The sequence below is a fragment of the Alligator mississippiensis genome, chromosome 13, assembly GCF_030867095.1.
Source record: "Alligator mississippiensis isolate rAllMis1 chromosome 13, rAllMis1, whole genome shotgun sequence".
In the NCBI taxonomy this organism is placed as follows: domain Eukaryota; kingdom Metazoa; phylum Chordata; order Crocodylia; family Alligatoridae; genus Alligator; species Alligator mississippiensis.
The window spans coordinates 6550544-6568518 of NC_081836.1; the positions used below are offsets into that span (position 1 = coordinate 6550544).

Consider the following 17975-nt stretch of genomic DNA (forward strand, 5'->3'; position numbering starts at 1 on the left):
TTTGGGGCTAGCACTTCTTAAGACGTTCCAGTCTCTTTGAGCTCTTAAGTCTCAAATCATTTGTTCTAGCAGATGCAACGCTGTCTGTGAACACTAATATAACCTCTCCTCCAGAGCATCATTTACTCTTATGTAAAGCTAATTTAAAAGGCTTCACAATTAAGTCATCCTGAAAAACAGCAGTCATTTCAGTGTGTGTGTGATACATCTACAACACACACTTTAAGAAAAGAAAGGGACAAACATAATTAACCTTTTGTATAGAAAGCATTACCAAAAAACAGACTAGATAGCTCTTGTGGTTCCCTTCAAGAGAAAGATATTAAATAACTAACTACATAGCAAAGCCACATCTTAATAAAATAGTTTGTAGCTAGTTGGAAGACCAGAAATAATTATTTCTGTGCAAAAAGCAGTCCAGTACTTTTTCCATCTTTCAGAAGAGCAACACAGCAGAAATTCACACCCTTTCCCGTTGCTCCAGCCACTGGTTTAAGAGTTTAAGGTGTAAATTCAAAGAATTACATTCCCCTTCCTCAACACAATCACCAAACAGGTGTTTGGGCTCACCTGTTCTGCCTTTATAATGATCTGACCAATACAGGTGCTGCCACTTATCATCCACAGCGAAGCACACACCCTTCGTTGTCTGAAGAGCACTCTGTTATGCAGCAAGCTTCCTCCTGGCCCCCTTTCCGAGCTATTTCCTCCCTGACCTGGAGAGATGCAGCCAGGACATGGTGTGCCAGTTTTGCGTGCACACCAGTGTCCTTGAGAGACTGGTCTAAACACACCCCTCTACATTTCACAAAGGCTCCTACTGGTTAGTTATCAGCTGGTCGGGACTTTTCAACACTGAGCTCTGCAGGATTCAGACCTGTTGCCTTGAGGGGAAAAGGCTTTATTCTTTGTATGCAAGGAAAACACACTACCCCACAGAGCTTCATTTTTGCATTGTGTTCCCATTTCTGTCCTTTGCCTTCGGTTGCTATCCCAGTATCCGAGATGAGATAATAGACTGAGGGGATCCCAGACTTACTGTGCTGGCCAATAGATCTCCTCCTATTTTCTTTCACCTTTGTGCATGCTGTTCTCTAGCTACCATCCAGAAGCACCTGAGCATAGACATCAAAGGCTATAAGAGTTAACAGGATTTCTCTCTTCTGAATGTATCTGACCTACATCAGTACTTACACACAAGGCTGAGATTCTTTTTCCAAAGGGATTGTCATCGTTGGCTCTTTCAAAATCGCCATATCCTTTTATCTCCCTGGAGGCTGCAAGTGTGCATAATATATATCACGCAACACAAAATGCCAAAAGAGCAGTCACATTAATATTAGGAGGGTCTTTCTTCTCACCTCTTCCACGAGGCCTTTAAAAGGGAGAATGAGTGCTGCTGTTCTGATGGCACTTGCGGATGAAAGACAATTAGGTAACTAGCTGAAGAACACTTCAAAGAAAGCACCCAGGCAGTGAATGATGTGTGGTTCAGAGAAGTTTGCCATTACTCATGTAATTGAAACTAGATGTTATTAAAAACCATCAAGGCTACAGCAGGGAAGAGGAAGCCTGCTGATTTTGTACCTGGCTGCAAATGAGGGAATCAAGGAGAACATAAAGCAGTGACTCTAAGTAATAGGCTACATTTATGGGGCATGAAAGAAACTCCGTATTTCTGGGGGGGAAAATGGATCTTTCACCTCATGTGAAATTCTAAAAAACTTGCCCTGAGTTGCTCCCAAGGGTGTTAATCAGATCAGCCGTTTGAATGAAGGATGCTGCACAAATAATGCACTCTCCCACCACCACCTTTTTAAGAAAGAGAAGACCCAGTTGCCCATATACAGCCCTTCATTCAGAAAAGCAGTTTCCGCCTCAAGAGGCTAGACTCCATCATGGCTCTCCTCCTGTAATAGAGGGATAAACTTGGGGCTGTGTCTTTCAGGCAGCTGTACAGGAGAACTCAGGGTATGCACACAGCATTTTTGTGGCAGGATCGGCTGTGCTGGGACATGTTTTGCACCATTGATCCAATGGATTGGCACAGACAGGCACTGCCTGGGACTGCTGTCTTATAGGATCAGACCCTTGCCACTCCCAGGGCTTATGGGCAAGATCCTGGCCCTACGGGGTTTCCTTGCTTTGCAGCACGAGATGTGCAGTCTGGGATCCCAAGGGAATCCCCTGCAAGCATCGAGTGGGGAATACATGGGGTACCTTGAGGTGCCCCTGGGCTGGGGCTGGACAAACAGTGCCATTATGGCACAGGATCAGACCCCTGGAGCACTGGGAGTGCCTGCCTAGGGTGGTTGGAGACTGCGGTCAGGCTTGGGCTATCTACTTGTGTTCTTGCTCCAGAAGTGAACAAATATCCACTGCAAAAAGTCAGCATAAATTGCTACTAAGAATTGTTGTTCCACCATTTTGGAGCATTTGGGATGCAATGAGGGGCAGAGATATCCGCTCACTTGGGTTTTGTGCAGCCTCAGAGAACATGGGTGGGAAGCACTTAAAACCACCATCTCACCCTTCATCCACCTCTCTCCCAACTATTCTACAATGCCTCCTTTTCTTTTCCTTGGCTGGCAGCCCTCCTTGAGTTAGAGGCGATCACAAGGTCTTTTTGACTTGTTCTGACCCCTCTACGTTCTTTATATTTGAGCCTGTCTTGCCTTGCAAAGTGTCCCTTAACAGGTGAGATTTATTGTGCTCTTGGTTGTTTAATTCATGTCATTCTACTCACATGGCTAGCAGAGGTGCCCTCCTGTATCCTATGGATACCTGTCTCGGATGAACTGGACTGAGACCCCCGCAAGCTCATGATCGTGACTCTTGTCACTAGACCCTTCTGTCAGGCTTTAAGGCAAGTTTTTTAGCTGAAATTCTGGTGCAAGCTGGGAATATTTCTCTCTCCCTGATACTGAGGGCATGAGCTACATAATGTAGGATGAGATGTATGCCCAGTACAAGCAATGAAGGCATCATTACAGAAACACCAACAATGCAGATGCTTCATCAGACGCAGCTTTTCCTGTTTAAATGTTGAAACGTCCAACTAAATGCCAACATACGATCATAATTAAAAGGCTAGCAGCATATACTCTGCAGAGTTCATTTTCAAGGCTTCTTAACTCCAAGCTAGGGGTGGATTTGGGAATAAATAATGGAAGAGAAAAACTCACCCTGGCTCTGACATATGGCTATGCCCAGATGTCTGATTTATAATTCTTTGCCACACTTTTGAATGTCTGGATTTCTCTGTATGAACAGCATGGATTTGTCCTAGCCCTACAGCTCCCAGAGTTCAGAACAATATCAGATGTGTGCACAGAAACAGGTTGAGCTAATGATTTGTTTTCTTGAGAAATATGGCAGTGCACAAGGGATAATAAAGGATAGAAAAATGTGTTTGGGGAGAAGGAATGAAGACTTCCAGGCAGGTAAGGGTGGATTTAGACAGAAGAAGAGCTTTGAGTTCTCTTTATGGAAGGTCACTTCCCGACACGGGGAAGCACAAGCAGTGTGCAAGGGCAATCGCAATGGTTGACAAGGGTTGGCCTCAACTGATAGTCACCAGAATCTCTCATAATATAGGAAATCATCTAAGCTTCGCAACTGAAACTCTCCAACTCAGACTCAAGCAGCTCTCTATTATCCGTGCCTAGATGACAGACTCTGTAAAGGCTTGTTTCTTCAGGATTTTTCTTAAACTTTATCCTATTTGGTTTATTTTGGCAGTACCTGTTGGGATGGAAGGACATCATAAGCTCATTCAGGAGTGGACCGTCTCTTACAGTCTAACCACATCATGGGTTAGAGAAGAAAGAGTGGCAGAGAGAAGTGATTTGTTGAATGTCACAAAGCAGATTGGTGTTAGGGTCACAAAGAGCATGTCTACACGTGCATTCAGGTGCTTTTTCTAATGAGCATTACATTTAGTACCTCCAGTGTTAGGTACTAACGAAATGCACATTAGGTTGCCTTAATGTGCAGTAATGAATGTGCACGGTTTTTAAGTGACGTTTAATGCACAGTAGCCTATTTTACTGTGCATTAGCATAATCGCAGTTTTTACGTGATTTTATATAAAGTAGGCTACTGCACATTAAAACGCACATGTAGATGCACCCAAACAGAACCCAGGGATCCCCAAGTCCCAGTGCAATGGCTCATGGCATGCAATGTCCCCATACTGTGATGTCCCTGGAAAGGGATGGGCTGAAGAGGTAGAGTAAAACGCATTTGGGTGGAACGCCCAAAGACCAGAGAGGCTAGTGTGATGCTTTGGTCTTGTTCAAAGAGATGGCAGACTGATACAAAAGAAGCAGTCAGACTGTACCATTGATTGCAATTATTAGTGCACACAGGGCACAATGGCCCCTCTTACACTGTTGGAATACTCATTTACTTACAAGTTTTCTCCCCTCCCTCTTCTTCCAGCTTCCCTCAGAAAAAAAAGAGACTCCACAACACTCCAAAACAAAATCCTTTGGTTATTTTTAAGGAGGTAACAACTTCCATTAGCAGTTTCAGGGTGGTAACAAGAAACTGATTCTCTGTTTCCAACAATCTGTTTTTGCACCGTTGGGATTCAAAGTCGGTGGCATGATTGACAATGCTGAGAAGTCAGTACATGTCCCCAGGTTGAAGTTCATCACATTAGTTTATTGTTTTTCGTTACAATGGCAGACAGACAGCAGAGCCTTTCGTTTTCCAAAGGAATGCTCATAATCCGAGCACCCAACCAGGTCACATCGTATCTCTACTTGTCTTTTTTTTAATACCCATCTCAATATTCACATCGTCACAGGGCACTGCAGAGCTTCCAGTGTCAGCCTTGCAAAATTCTACATGCAAAAACCTGAGTTTTTTTTTTTCCCTTGAATTTTCATGAGAATTGGTGATATTAGTCAAAGACAAAATTTCACACATTTCACCAGCAGGCACGGGGGAGGTTAGGAAGTTTGCTGCAAAACTGTGAAATTCTGCCCCTGGGAGAAAAAAAGAAAATGGTGATTTTTCCTGAATTGACTGTGGTGAAGTTATCCTCATCATCAGAGAGAAATAATACCATTTTGGATTGCCAAGTTTTGTGGGAAAATAGACTCCATCACCTCCCCCTTTAAAGAATCTGCTTTTGTTGTCTGAGAATCATCAGTGACAAGTTTGGTGCAATAATGGGATATTTCTTGTTCACGGTGTGGATATTTTTCTACCACAGTTCAGACTGTAATGGATCCTTTGAGTGGACAAATACAATATCAAGCTGTGTGTGCTGTGGTCTCTTGGTTAAATAACACGTTATAAAACTTTAAAAACGGAGCATTTACAATCAGGGATGTAAAGACGTGCTTTTAAAATTGTAAATACATATTTACAGGTTTGTGTGATAAACCAGAATTGCTCTGGGAAAAATGTTCATATATCATAGTAATTTACACATTTTTCTCCTTGAGTTTGTCGATTATTATTGTTAATATCCCTCTAAAAAACCCAAAGGAAATTAAGCTGCACAAAATGGAACTGGAATAACCTCATTGGTTTGCCGTAAAGGCACTAAACCCAGCAGAATCCGTGCCAGAAACTCCATCCTTAACTTACCATACTGTCCATAGCTAATTCGGGGCACCTCAAAAGAGTTGGCTGAGTATAATTCAGGCTGTGACGCAACGACATTTCTCCTGAGCAACAACCCCCAAGTGACCAGTGGAAATTCTCCGCTGAGTAAATGCGATCTCTAACTAAAAACCCAGCAAACACTATTGGAAAACTTGGGGATACTTTAAAGTTATGCTTTAGGATGGAGGTTATTTATTGGAGTTGGTCTCTTACTGATAGCACTTGTTTGCGCGACAAGCTAGTTGTGGTCCAAAGACAGATCATAGTCCCTGTCCTAAAGAACTCGGGTGCAGGTTTACCACGCTAATTCTGGATCAGGAAAGAAAGCGGGAGAAAATGAAAGAAAGGATTAGTCACTACCCAGAAGAGAGCAGAGTGAATTATAGAGAGCTGCAGGGGAAGCTACGTGACTGTATTTTGAGGTCAGGTGCTGTTAGGCAGATCTAATGCTGACAAACTGTTGGTTTTTTCCTCTGCAATCAGGCTGAGACTTTCAAACCAGCCTATCGAATTTGGACACCAAATTCCCAGTAATTCTAAAGAGTGTAAGGCACCTAAATCTCTTAGGCAGCTGTGAAAATCTCAGTCTTAATTTGTAATTATTATTTTTTCTTTATGTGTATATATACATATACAAATGTACATATAAAGAGAATTGAGTGCTGGCAGAAGCAGCCAGATGGCTGGGGATTTCTCCACAAAGCCTCCTCTCAAAGGTCCCCTTGGTTACTTTGAAAGGAGTAAGGGACCTGGCTCTTTATGGCTCATTCAGTCCTTGGTATCTCACATAATGTCTCTCCTAAGACTTCTCTCTGTGACAACTGCACTGGAAAAGTAATCAGGCTGGGATTTTCAAAGCAGCCAGAGACTCCAAATATTTTCCTCTATGCTTTTATTTAGTGGTTGTTGTGTTTTGTTTTTTTAAATTTAAAATGGCTTTTGGCTTCCATCCTCTCACAAATCTAGTTCTTTTTAAACAAAACAATTCTGCTGTCCAGAATAAATAAATAAAAATCAGGTTTTCACTGAAAACACAAAAAATGATCAGTTTTTGGGACCCCTAAAATGGTCGTTAAAAGTCAAATGTCTTTGTTCTTCTTGACCTCTTGGGATTGTGAAAAAGGTTGAGGTGTTTGGTTTTTCAAAAGCCCTCTCAAATTTTGGAAAGAAACATAACCTTATAAAATGTTGTTTTCTTGACATTTGGGGAGACAGGGGAGCAAGGAGGGACAGGGAAGCACATTTTCATCTGTCTTTGGAGTCAGTCACCCAGCTTCTAGTAACATTTAATGGGAGCTGGGCATTCAACTGCCTAAAACTCCTTTGAAAATCCCAAATTTATGCTCCACTGGTGCAGGCCTGTGGATAATGTAAAAGGACCCCCTTTGACTCTATACCACTGAAGTGAAGCTTGTAGAGGACAGCATCTCTTCCATAGGATATTTCTGTATGTGTTGTGGGCATGTTTTAGCAAGAAAACATCTGTTTGCACAAGCTGCAGGACTTGCAGCTTCCTGAACCTCCATCCTCATCAGCTGCCGGCCATCATCACACACCCACTCTTGCTAAGCCCACTGAAACTGGACTCGTTCCTTCTGGAGGTCACAAACACTATTTTTGGGGAAGATGCTGCTTGATACAGTGCACAGCAATGGGCATTTTAGAAATGCTGGCAAAGACAAATCGTGAATAACGATGGCACTGAGAATAATGGAGACTTGCAAAATGGATACTTGTCCCATGAGAAAAAAAAACGGGCTGAGACCATCATTGCATTTCACAAAAGCCACTTCACAAGAGATGTAGATCCTACCACACTTTAAAAGCGATGGCATCCAAACTTTTACAATGCCCCAGGCTCTTAAAGCTCACGATACAAAGTTGGGAGACTAGGGCTCCCAAAGATTTGGGATGTAAAAACCTCTGTAAAATGTAACCGCTCCTTTGGTGGGGTTTCTTGTGTTGCCCAGTTCTATACTTCACAGCATCTAAAGTAACGTTGAAGCTAAAATAATTTAACAGTCTTTTTTTTTTTGAAAATTTAATTGCATAGTATGTCAAACTTCTCTAGGCTTCACCAGAAAGAGGAAACTCACCCAAATCTATCAACCCTCACACATGGTCAATCAGCCTGCAATTGTCTCTGAACATTTTTCCATGATACTCCACTGGGTCTTGATGGATGGGACTTCACACTGCAGGGACTGTTATGAAATCATCCTCACATCAGCCTTCATAGTTAATGACTCTCTTGAGAAGGCAGGAGCCCTGCATTGATCTCTTTCCCTGGAAGGAAGGACAATATGACAAGAGCATGCCAGTGCTTCTGGCAGAGGAAATCGCTGGCCCCTTTGTCTCCTGAGGAACCGGTCTCACCTCAGCGGAGGAGAAACAGAACAGATGATGGTGTTTGAGGATAATTTTGCCTCCTCATTTCAGGTCAGCATTGTCCTGTGCCTGCAAATACACACACACACACACACAAACACAGTCATATGCAAGGGTCTCCATCAGACAGCCACTTTCACTTTGCAAGGAGCAGCTGTGGGTTTTTTATTTTATTGATATTTTCCCCTGATTTAAATTGCTCATTGGCAGTTTGTTGTGCGAACAAACACGTCTCTGGGATCAGGACCCATCCCTTGTTCAAGGCATGCTAGCACATGCACACGAGTAATCGCTGCTCACACGACCATTCGTATTTCCTAGGCTCTCGGCTAGAGCTTTGCACTGCTACAGTCTGAAAGTGGTTGGTGTCCCCATTTCAGATGGGGAAACAGAAGCACAGAAAGATCAAGTGCCATGCCTGGAGTCACCCCACAGGCCAGCTGAAGAGGCAGGGAATCAACACAGGCTTCCCAAGTCCCTTTCCAGTGCAAAATCAGAACCTGAGCAGCTTTCAGTAAACTTTGACTAATAAGTTGGGCTTTGGCAGCCCACCAGTCTAGTCAAAATTTCTTGAGTTCAGGGAGAAGCAAGTCATGCCGGGAGCACTAGGGGTGTTGGGCCACAAGCACCATAGTCACTGTAAGTGCATGTAGCTGACTTCCACTGATTTCCCTCAGCTGAAAATCGAAGCAATGCATTTATAATGTATCATGGCACTGTACTTTTGTATTAGAAATGTCTCTCTACAAAGCAAGTATTAAATATGTAAATGAATATGCAAACTAGGCATGATTTTTGCATTCGGGCACTCTGCCAAGGCAACTCTCAGTAATACAGGATTTCGATGCAGCTGCTTTAATAATATTTGACATTCAGCATTTGGCTCTTATGTCCCAAAGGATCTGACAACGCTTCAGAAACTACCAATAGCATAAATTAAATGCAGCCCCCTCCGAGGCCAAGGAGGCAACCGAAGGACACACACGGCACCCTGCATCCAGACTGGAGGGGAGTTATGGGCAAAACCCCCTGGCTTTCCCAGGGTCGCTGCGGGCTTTCTCATCTGCCACGCAAGACGTGCAGGAGCAGCACTCTGGGTTTTAAAGCCTGTTTGTTCCCCGAGGTTCATGCACCACACGTGGAATGGAAGTCAGTTTACAGGAGTATAAAGAGTACAGTATGTACTGCTGGGACTTGGATGAAAACACGAGTCCAGGTGTTTCAGAGCAGGAGGGCAGCATCTGTCTATGACAAAAGAAAAGAACCAGGACCCAAGAAACCTAGTTCCACCCCAGGCTCTCTTGGTTGCCTTGCGAAGGTTGTTTACCCAACACGTCTTGCTTTTCTCACCCGTGCCTTGGGATAGTACTTATTAACTGGCTGACAGGGATGCCTGTGAGGCTTGGTTAATATTTGCAAAGCACATTGTGATCTTTGGCTACAGAGATGACATCTGTCCTAAAGTCCTGATTGGTCTCTTTTACCTGCACACGACTGTACCTGTTTTGGTTTGATGCGCAGAGGAGTCTATTCCTTGAAGAAGTGGGTGGTAGTGCAGCTGGATTTCTTGCATTGCCTGGTGCTGGTGTTATGAGAAGAGGAGGAGGGACATCTAGAGGCCACGCGGAGTCTGTAACTGTATAAAGAGGCAGGAGAAACTCTCACCCACATGTCATATTAGAAAGAAAAGCAGAGACAGGGATACAATTCTCAGTTCAAACATTTACCCCAAACAGCTGGCCAAGCTGGTAGCCCACCATTATCAGAACACCCTTCCTGGTCCTGCTCCTCTGTGTCCTGAACCTAACAGGACTGTAGGCAATGGGAGACCTTCTGTTGACTTCAGCAGGCTTCAGATAAGGGCCCTACGCTCCAGGTAGGCAGTACTGTGAGGCCACTCATGATTTACACTGTTCTGCCATCTCACCTAAATTGAATAATGGGGTAAAGTGAAAAGGCGCAAGAGGGGTTAGACTCCAGCCTCCCCCCGCATAGACACGGCATCCAGGGTTGGACAAGCATGAGAAGAAACCAGTGAATGGGGCTCAAACTAATTGCAGCAAGCCACCTGTACCGAACACCGGACAGTGCCAGGATCCGTTTTCCCATATACCCCACGGCAGACTTTTGCCTGGACTCTTATGACAATATAAGGAGCTCAGCATTCATTTAGAAATGAACCTTTCTAACTTTTGTGGTCACAAGGAAAAGTTTGAAAACATGACCCACGCACACGGTAAACACCTCGCACCAAAAGACAAGGATAAAAACGACCTCAGCCTATTATTTCTTTAAAAAAACCCCCCAAAACTCTCATGTCTTTGAAGTCAGCTCCAACTATAACATTACAATCCATTAACATTAGTCTTCAAATAGGAGCAGGATTAGTTTATTTATAGCTTTTGCTAAAACAATACAATAAAATGCAAAATAAAATTGTATAATATATATAAATATCATGTAATAGCATTTATAATTTTTGCTAAAAGCATATAATTGGATTCCACCTTCTACCAGTTTAAAAAAAGATTGAAACAGAACATAGTGTATGATGATTTTAAAAATAGATAAAAGCAGCAGTGGAGAACTAGGAGAAACAGGGGAATTCAATTTAATTTTAGCCTTTATTCTTTGTGCAAGTAGTGCAAATACATCTAGGGAGTATAGGAGAGACATCAGTTGTTAAAGAGAAGCCAGTTGTTCTCTTCTTCATTAGTTCAGAATTTAAAAATTTCCACTAATGTAGGTTTTTCAACCCCCCACCCCCAGCATCCATAAAAGTAAATGGGAAAGGGTGAACAGTTTTCACGCCATTTCATCAAATCTGAAAAGGGCATCAAAATTTTAAAAGGAAAAATTTCCACCCGCTCCAAAAAAGCATTGTCAGGGATGCCTAGAAATGGGCCATCAAAATATTTTTGTTTGTATTCGGTCCTCCTGTGGAGCAACTGCAGTTAACTGAGGAAACTCAAAAATAAAAATGACCAGAAACAGAGTCCAACTTTCATTGTGAAAAATAAAGTTAAAAGTAAACCTGAGTTAGAAAGTTCCTTCGGTTTCAGTATTAAAACAATTATTGCTAGCCCCAAATCAGGAAAAACATAGTGGTGAATCAGAACGTGTCCATTTAAGTACTGTATAATGTCAAGGACATGCTGTGATTTTGAGTCCTTATTAAATTAATGAAATAAAAATACACTTTCACATGCAAGGCATCTGCATCTGAGGACCTATGGCCACCTTAACATAGAGAACTCAAAAGTCAAACTGCAGCACAAAATGGCAATGAGGCTGAAAAAAAAAAAAAAATCTATCCCCCTCTTTTTTGAAATTCAATCTAAACCAGAGCACTCGGTATTGCTACATGGCGCTGCACTATGCACTTAAGACTTATCCTAAGCCCAGGTTAAAGAAACAGACTGCTAGTTAATAATTGCAGTTGCTGGAAACCCTCAACTGAGAAGGACCAAGCGGCACTATGATTTTGCTACGCTATGCAATCCAACATTTGAATAAAAACAACTGGAGTCCCATAGAGTCAGCCAATAAAGAGGGAAAGAAGAAAACTCTTCCCAGCAAAAGAAATATTGCCTTAAAACCAGAGGGAAGCGCCAGCAGTGATCTGATCAAAAGAACAAAGGAATTCTTGCGTTTTAAGTTGTGTGGCAACATAGGGCCTTTTCAGAAAGGCAAAACATTTGGAGTATCTCGTGACCGCCCACTCGTGCGGGATAGACCCTCTGCTTCTCCCATTCAGCTCCTCTTACCTCGCAACAAAAGTCGTATTTAGAGAAGTTCACGTAAGGATCTCCCACATGGTGGTGCCCTTGCCTCCCCATGAAGAAAGTGCAGGGTTGCCTATAGCTAGGAGAGATGACGGCACAAACAGGTGCCAGCTGACCTTAATGTAGCAGCCTGGTGTTACACCAGGAACGACAGACAAAATGACGTGGGGACCACGTCCCAAACTCAGTACAAAGCCCAGACCAAATCATATACTTTATCTTCCTCCAGCAAGGACATGAAGGTCTTCCATGCATCTGACATTTGAGCAACATTTATGCAGCTTGCCTTGCCGAGAAATAGTAGTGGATGGGTTAGGGCGAATCCCCGTGTTGTCATGAACAGTTTCAATGCAAAAATTAAAACAGGACTCTACTGATCTTAAATTAGCTTCTTGGGACTCTGGTCCTGGTGTCACAGCTCCATTCTTGAGATGGAGACATCAGTAAGCAAGGAAGAGAGCAATCAAGATGTCACTAGAAACAAACTTACTCCCTATATAGTTTTAATTTATACTTTAGCTCTTCAGTCTACACCTAACTCCTTTGGCCAACGCTTGCCTCGTCTACCCTGGGCATTTGCTGAAACACTCCCACCAGAGTTACTTCCTCATATGGAACCAGTTTTGTGGCTCGGGCCCTACTATTTTTAACACTGTCACTAAATACCTGCTCTTACCATTGCTAGTAATAGTAGGGCTAAACAAAGGTGAGAACAAAAGGCTGAAAATTTTGAAGGCGTCCATTGTGGAGGCAGTCTTAGTAGCGTATCAAATGCACAGTATAACAGTAACTCAAGGAACTCTTCTCCTGGCTGCAGGAGAGCACCCTTCAGAAAAGACACTTACCATGCAGAAAATGGGAAAAGCAGCCAAAATAGTAGCATGTAACACTTTTTTCCCCCCTAGTGATGTAGTGGGATTTATATAGAAATAGTTTACGTGCGTAAATTTACTGAAGTCCTAAATTGCCTCAAGATAAATCATAAGCCACTTCTTCAACTGAAATAAAATGGCCCACACACGGTGTGCACCATAATACTAACTAGTTCCTCTCCAAGGTGCCACCCTGCTCCGACATGGCAAACCACTTCTCTACCATATGATTTGAATCAACTGAAAAAACAGAGTTGTTGAACAGTGCAAATTTCTCATATAAACAAAAACCTACGTTGTCTCTTGGCAAATTAGGGGCATAACCCCAGGGGTGTAAGAGTGATGTTGCAGCTGTGACGGTCCAGAAATTATACGAGAGGCAAGGATTTTTTAGGGTGGCATCTTCTAACGGCCTGACTATACTGTCGGGATAAAATTAGACAGTCTTTTGAATGCACGGCATTCTTCACATTTCTGATCAGAAAGCCAGGCCCAACAGTGAAATACAGCAGATGGGAGGGGCTGAGAAAATTCTCAGGGGTAGCAGGGATGAACACATGTGCTTTAATGGGAATGATAATACTAAAAGAATAGAAGAAAGCAACTCATCGCTTTTATAGCATTTTCCATATTGCTTTACCAAGGAGGACAGGATCCTTATCCCTAGTTTCCGGATAGGGAAACTGAGACACAGGACAGGGAAGTGACTTGCCCAAGGTTATCAAGTCAGTGGCATAGTGAGGAAATCAAAGAGAAATGGAGCTAGAAGGGACCTCAAGAGGTCATCTAGTCCAGTGGTTCTCAACCTTTTTTGTACCAGGACCTACTTGTAAACACCGATAGCCAGTCCCAATCCAGTGCACCTCTATCCTGACCTGCTGCCTCCCGCCCCCAGCCCTCCAAGCAGCCCCTTGCAGGCTGCAACTCTGCCAGCCTGCAAGGGAAAAGTCAGTTTTCTACATTTTCCTCCTTTAAAAGAGAATCCATTTTTAAAGTTTGTTCGCAAACCTTTCACATATTGTTGCGACCCACAGGTTGAGATACCTTGATCTAGTCCAACCCGCTGCCTGAAGCAGGAAAGGTCTTGTGTCCCCCTATGAAAATTGGACCTGTGACCTTTGTGCTATTAGCACCAGGCTCGAACAAAGCTAAAAAAATGACCATCTCCCGAGTTCCTGCCCTGCATCCTATCTGAGAAGTCTTGTTGCCTCCTGACAGATATGAAAGGTCTCACTTTTCTGCACAAGGTGATATTTTTCTAAATCAAATTTCTGCTTTTTATATCTACACAGGTCCTTGAACTCTGGCAGGGAAGCAGAAGGCTGTCATCCAGCTCACCAATTAGGTAAAACAGACTGAGTGCATGCAACCCTCCTTTACATGCACTCTAAATGCATTTAGTATTTCTCATGCAAATTACCTTGTATTCCCCCCCTCCCCGCACTAAAGTGATTTAGATTCTTGTAAAGTGTAAGCCCTCCACATTACCCAATTAAGCCCAGAAACATCCATCCAGTTACTTATGGGAATGAAGCCCTGAGGCAATTTGATAGGGTTGCTAGACACACTGGGATCCAGAAGACTGAGAGATCCTGATAAGATATAATGAATGGAACATTATGGTGACAACATACCAAGTGTTAGTCCATGGAGCAAAAAGGGAAATTTTAAAGAGAAAGTACTGAGGATTTCAGAGCTTGACACACTCTTTTCAGTTAGGGCTTGTTTCCAATTCCCAAATTTAACAACTAAACCTGTAGGGTCAGAATTTGGACATACATAAAATCACTTCCTACATTTGCATTTAATTGTTCACATAAAGAGGGTGACAAAAGCAAGCTGAGTTTTTAACTGATGGGGACTGATATCAATAGCTCCTCTATGCAGATTTACATCAAAGCTCCTCTATGGGAACTCATGCAGCAATTTGGATGTTTTAAGTGAAACTTCTCCAAATGATCTAAACTTCCTGGTCTATTTGCAAAACTGAGCTGGTTAATCTTTTGAAAGCAAGATTTTCAGTAAGATTTCTGCTGCTTCCTGTTCTTGGTCAGAGATGAAATACTATGAGAACATTGCATGGCTAAGCTAAATGACTTGCTTTTGAATTGTTTTTATTGGGAAAGCGAGTATGCAGACAGCCATTAGGGGACATGAAGAAATAGCAGCCATTAATACCAGATGCACAAGTAGCATTGCAGCCCAGGGAGATTTTCAAAGTGGAGTATCTAATGGGACAAAAGGAGTTTTATGATTTTTTTGTACATTTTATTCAATAGCCACTGAGTTAGAAAATAAAAACCACTTCTTGTGTCTAAAAGGGGGGTGGGGGGGAGGGAAGTGATCTTCAATCATTACACTGTGCTTACTTTGAGAGTTGATTGATTTAAAAAAAGCGACAGTGAGGTTGGGTTAGAGGGCAGGAGTCTATCTTTGCAATCACAGGACATAGAGGTATACTGCAAGGGCATGACCCAGATAATGTTATATCATGGCCAGATCTCTCATGAACTACCGAGGCTATAAAAGCCTTTAACTTTGGGAGTTTAGGGTTTTCATTTTTCTAGGGGGAAAGAGCAGGAGAGTCTAGCTATGAATGCCCACAAGCCACCATATCTTTGCAATGGTTTCTGCTTCTCTGCTTATTCAGACCAACCCTCAAAATATCTAGGCTATTTAAATTTTCAAGCTCTGCTCCAGGTGTAGCATTTTAAGCGTGCTCAGTATCAGCCTAACCCCGGCCAGTCAGTAAAATCCATACTGACTTCAGAGATGGGATTAGCATTTGTCTGGTGCTGAGACCTTTTCAAAATCTCATCCTGTATTTAAAACTTGATGTGGCTTTTGGAACTCTTGCTCTGAGTCTATAAATTTAGATGGGCTGTATCATTTCAGCGATTTATCTCCCTGCCCTTTTAAAGCAGCACACTGAGTTCTGAGCACCAAGAGGTGAAGAACGTTTGATCACAAACAGCAATCCTCAAATGAGTCTTCTTTACTGCCACAAAATATAATCTGATAGTTTGATAAAAAGCTTTCATGTCTACCAAATCACCCTCCTGGCTGTGGAAAAAGCATAAGGTTCATTATTTACTATTAAACAGAAAGTATATCATAGATAGGGAACATTTAATATGGGGTTTTTTTTATATAGATGTGCTTGCCCTGGGTGAGTTATATAAAGAACTCTGCAGGTTAATACTAAGGGGTTAGCAGAACTGAAACAGCTGCTTCAGCCCTGCAGGTCTTCTTGTATAATTTGCTACACAAAACAATATGCACAGATAAAGGAGCAGTAAAACAAAACACGCTACGATTTAAAAAACACGCTTCGATGCGACACATATGGTTGCAATAGTGCAGGGGGGTGTAGTCAATCCAGTTGCTGGTGTGATAAGCATCACCTTGATTGTCACTGGGGATTGCACCAGGGCCCTGCTGTGATAAAGGAAGCCAAGTCCGTTAGCTGGTAGCTGTAGCAGAATCACATCCTCTGCAGATCAGGCACAGGAGAGGTGACATTAAGAAGAGCAGTGGGTTATGCTCAACTCTGGGGCTTGCGTCCAAGGGAATCTGTAAATATATTAAACTAGTTCAAACAGCACCTTGATGTAGGAATTGTTAATCGCATGTCACAGCAGCTCTTGTCATCCTATGCTGCGTTAACAGACGAACCGGTACCCAAATGAAACGCAGAACCAGTTCTGCTAACACTACATAGCAGCCTCACTGCAGGCAAATTAAGCATCTTGCTTCCAGTTTGAATGGCAATCTGCACCAGCTACCATGGGAGTGAATACCCTCAAAAAGGTCATGAAGCAGCACAAGGTGCCTATGTTTTTCCCACCAGGTGAACGGGTAGAAGCAAGGACACTGATTTAGTCCCTGCTGCTGCTGCCGCCATTGGCAGGCCTCCTTGAAAAGCTTCAGGCAAGGAATAAAGCTTTCTTTCTTCCCCAGAATTTTTAAGGAAGATGGGACAGGGTGGAGAGCCACCCTGAAAACAGCTCCTGGCCTCTCCAAGATGTAAATGTCTACTTTAGGCTACAGCAGCCCTCACCTGTTCCCTACTCAGTAACACTACCCAAAAGCTAAGCACAGACAGTCAAAAAGCCCAAGGCTGAATTGAATCAATCTTTGAAAGTTAGTCTCAAGCTGCAAAGATTGAACCGATAAGTAAACAGACATTCACTTTTTGATTCTGGAAATGCAGCCACATGCCTGCAGTGGCCCAGGCCAAAGGCTGGGGGGCGCTAGAGCACACCTCCCTGCTCAGCTGGAGCAGACAGCTTGGGCATAGGCTAGCCTGCCCACCCAGCAAGGAGAGGAGGGGGTAGAGTTTGCAGGGGAGGTGCAAAGCATCCCAGGATGCTGGGGGACTTGAATCTGGATCTGGGACAGAAGTACCATAAACTGATTTAACCTAAATCAGTTCAATCTGATACTACATCCATCCAGGTTTGTCTTAAACCAGTTTCAGCCATTTTGAAAGTGGTTTATGTGCACTTAACTTCTGTTGTGTTACAGATTTGAACCAGTTTCAGATCACTTATACCAGTTTACGTGCACTTTCTATCCCTAGCCAAATAATTCAGACAGGAAGAGAGACCAACAAAACGCTCAACGTTAGGTGAAACGGACTCCTGGCTCTAGCAGTACCTAGCCCAGACGCCAGAATTAACTTCATCACCCCTTACTGATGCCAGATGTAAGTGTTCAGAGCCTCAATGTTCCTTCTCAGAGAAGTGACACACCTCTGGAAGCAGAAGACCATACAGTCCCCGAGCCAATAATGACTCAGAAGAAGAATCGTCTACTGAAATACCGATGCCAGATCTCTCAAACCGTTGGCAGGTTCTTGGAGTTCTCCCATTCAAGTAATGATTGGCCAATGCTGCTTTGTGATACTTAACCACAACGCAGACGTGGCATACCTATTTTGAAATTTGCTACGCTGGCTCCCAGATTAGAATCTACAAATCACTCGCTCTGAGGTGTTGTAACTGTCTAGATGGCAAAATATCAGGCAAACTTCTAAGACCTTCCTTGCTACCCTACCTGATGCTCCCTTACAGACCCCTGTGTCCGGAGATGGTTTTTAACCTAAGAAATCAAGTATTTCCACACAGTACCGTGAATGCTTTCGTGTCGTACTTTGGCAGAAGCACAACCAAAACCAAGTTTACAGAAGACACTGACAGAGGAGCAGACATACAGATGAAACAAGGTTCAAATGACCTGCCATAGGCTTGAAGCAGTGGGGAAAGAGAACATAAGATGCTAAAAACTTTCTGTCCCAAGAGAGAAG

The 17975-nt window shown here is 43.0% G+C and overlaps 1 protein-coding gene across 2 annotated transcripts in view; it reads right to left on the reverse strand.

Annotated features, from left to right (window-relative positions):
- Positions 1-4647: 4647 nt before the first annotated feature.
- PRDM2 (PR/SET domain 2) overlaps positions 4648-17975 on the reverse strand; it is a 109662-nt gene continuing 96334 nt past the window's right edge. Inside the window, exons 9-11 of one of the 2 annotated variants that reach the window (XR_009456171.1) lie at positions 9511-9646; positions 7719-8079; positions 4648-4994 (exon numbers count right to left, since the gene is read on the reverse strand). Coding sequence is in view for 1 of the 2 variants with exons in the window: in XM_059716258.1 (XP_059572241.1) it covers positions 9538-9646 (109 nt within the window). In the remaining variant the exon portion in view is untranslated. Of the gene's footprint in view, positions 8080-9510; positions 9647-17975 lie in introns of both variants that reach the window. The other variant, XM_059716258.1, reaches the window with a different exon arrangement.